Raw genomic sequence first — 2,027 nt, 5'->3', positions numbered from 1 at the left:
TAGTTATCAATTACTCATTATTATTATTTTTGAACGGAAATGATGCGACTAAACCACTTGCGCGTTTATATTCCGCAGTTAAACTCCTCCCCACTGCCCCGCAACGCGATGTGTAGAAGGCACCTTTGAGCCTTGGGTGAAATTCAAAGATTTTCTTGTGTGCAATATTGCACCCCACGAAAGTTGAACTCATGACATCTCGTTATTACCCGCACGACTTACAACAAAGTTACAGAAGGTTTAGAGATAGAGAATGATACTTTATTTGTGAATAATCTGATAATTAAATTGGAAAGATTACTACCTACTAATACCTTAGTGGGATTGTAGGAAAACCTTTGACTTTTTAGACTCGTGATCGAGATGATGAAAATAACAATATGTATTTTCGATGATGATATCAAAGAAAGGTTGATTTTCCATTCAAGGTAATGCCAAGTTCTCAAGCAAATTAACTTTTATATAATTTATTTAGTCATCATATGACTTTGACTTCATGAAACATAAAATGAAACACTCATCAACTTATTACGGATTATTATAACAAATTGAACTACAAATCAATACGTACGGTAAATTGTTAATCCAAACTCAACATAGCGAAAATTCATAGCCAAACTCGACACATTCATCTTGTAACAATTACATTAATCTCCGGCTACGAACTCCAAACAAATCAGCCACAACCGTCCACCCCGACTGCCATTCCAACACTCTCAAATGTCCATCAGGCATTAATTTCATATACTGAGCCGATGAAGCCACAGGCACCGCAATCACACCATCAGGACGGCTCGGCTCAGAAGAATGAATGAACAAAGACAAACTCCCATTCAAGAATCTAACATAACTTCTTTCTTTACTTTTATCACTACCATTTATCACATATCTATAATAAACTCGACGTGGGTTCGATTCAATAACCCCGAACAAACCATTATTCCTAACTTCAACAGTATACATACCTTCACCCCAATTAGTAGACGAAACACTAGCAATCAACTTTTGTCCTTCAAAAAGTTTTTGTCCAGGTACTAAACTGTCTGTTTGATGATCAAGTGATTGCCAAACAATCGCGTTTTTTGCATTAAATAATACTAAATTTCCAGTATCAGTTATCTGCATGCCAACAACTGATTTACCAGAAGTTTTTGTAGACCAAACATGGCTACCATCAGAATCTTTTAGTATTAAATCTCCAGATGCATTAAGTTCAAGTTTTGCACCAAGTTTGACTGGACGATTTCGGTTGGCTGACCAAACTACTTGTGGGAACCCTATTGCGGGTTGGACAATACCTGACCCACTATTTGTTTGCACAATGAAGACTGCGAAAAGGTAAGATTCGCATGTTCCGTTACAATAGAACCCACATGCGAACTTGGGTCCGAATGATCCTCTAAGGAGGATGGCTCGAACCGTTGATCCATCGGTGAAGGATACAGAGTGGGGTGCTGATACATTGTTGGTCCATGTGGTTGAAAGATTTGCAGTTGGGTAGTCAAAGGGTTGGGCTAAGGTTACGATTGAGTAGCTTGATAAGAGAAAAAAGAAAGCAATGAGAAAACTAGAAATCAATGGTGTTTTCATATTTGAATTGAAGGATTAAGTTGATGAATAGCATAATATGAAGCTTATGTATTTATAAGATATCAAAAATCTAATAGTCCTTTTTTTAAATAATATGTTATTGACTTTTGGAGTTTGCTAACGTTGAATGATCACAAAACCGTGTCCAGCTCATTGAATGATGCTTCCTGTTACAGGATAATATTTTCCTATTTTTAGCGTCTTAAAATACACTAGCCTTTAAGAGCCCGTGCGTTGCACGGCGGGCCCTAATAAGACTAAGTATAAAATGTTAACGAACTTATCAAAAACAACGAAACAACATCGATATAAAACATCACACTTGATATAAAAAAAGACAATGTTTTTCATTGAACCAATGCATTCAAATTGTTCTAAGGATTGTTGTAAACATTAATAAAGATAGAACGCACGTTTCTTAAAGTCGTAGGTGAAAA

At 36.3% G+C, this 2,027-nt stretch overlaps 1 protein-coding gene across 1 annotated transcript; it reads right to left on the bottom strand.

Moving 5' to 3' along the window:
- Positions 1–439: 439 nt before the first annotated feature.
- LOC139893842 (EP1-like glycoprotein 4) lies at positions 440–1,601 on the bottom strand. Its single transcript, XM_071877027.1, has one exon. It carries the CDS (start codon positions 1,588–1,590, stop codon positions 643–645), a length of 948 nt encoding a protein of 315 aa, XP_071733128.1. The 5' UTR covers positions 1,591–1,601; the 3' UTR covers positions 440–642.
- Positions 1,602–2,027: the final 426 nt, after the last annotated feature.

Source organism: Rutidosis leptorrhynchoides, chromosome 2 (assembly GCF_046630445.1).
Source record: "Rutidosis leptorrhynchoides isolate AG116_Rl617_1_P2 chromosome 2, CSIRO_AGI_Rlap_v1, whole genome shotgun sequence".
In the NCBI taxonomy this organism is placed as follows: Eukaryota; Viridiplantae; Streptophyta; class Magnoliopsida; order Asterales; family Asteraceae; genus Rutidosis; species Rutidosis leptorrhynchoides.
This window is presented reverse-complemented; position numbering and strand designations above follow the sequence as displayed.

What these genes read in the sequence shown, in the direction of transcription:
- LOC139893842 (XM_071877027.1), bottom strand. Translation starts at nt 1,590, where the DNA reads ATGAAAACACCATTGATTTCTAGTTTTCTCATTGCTTTCTTTTTTCTC.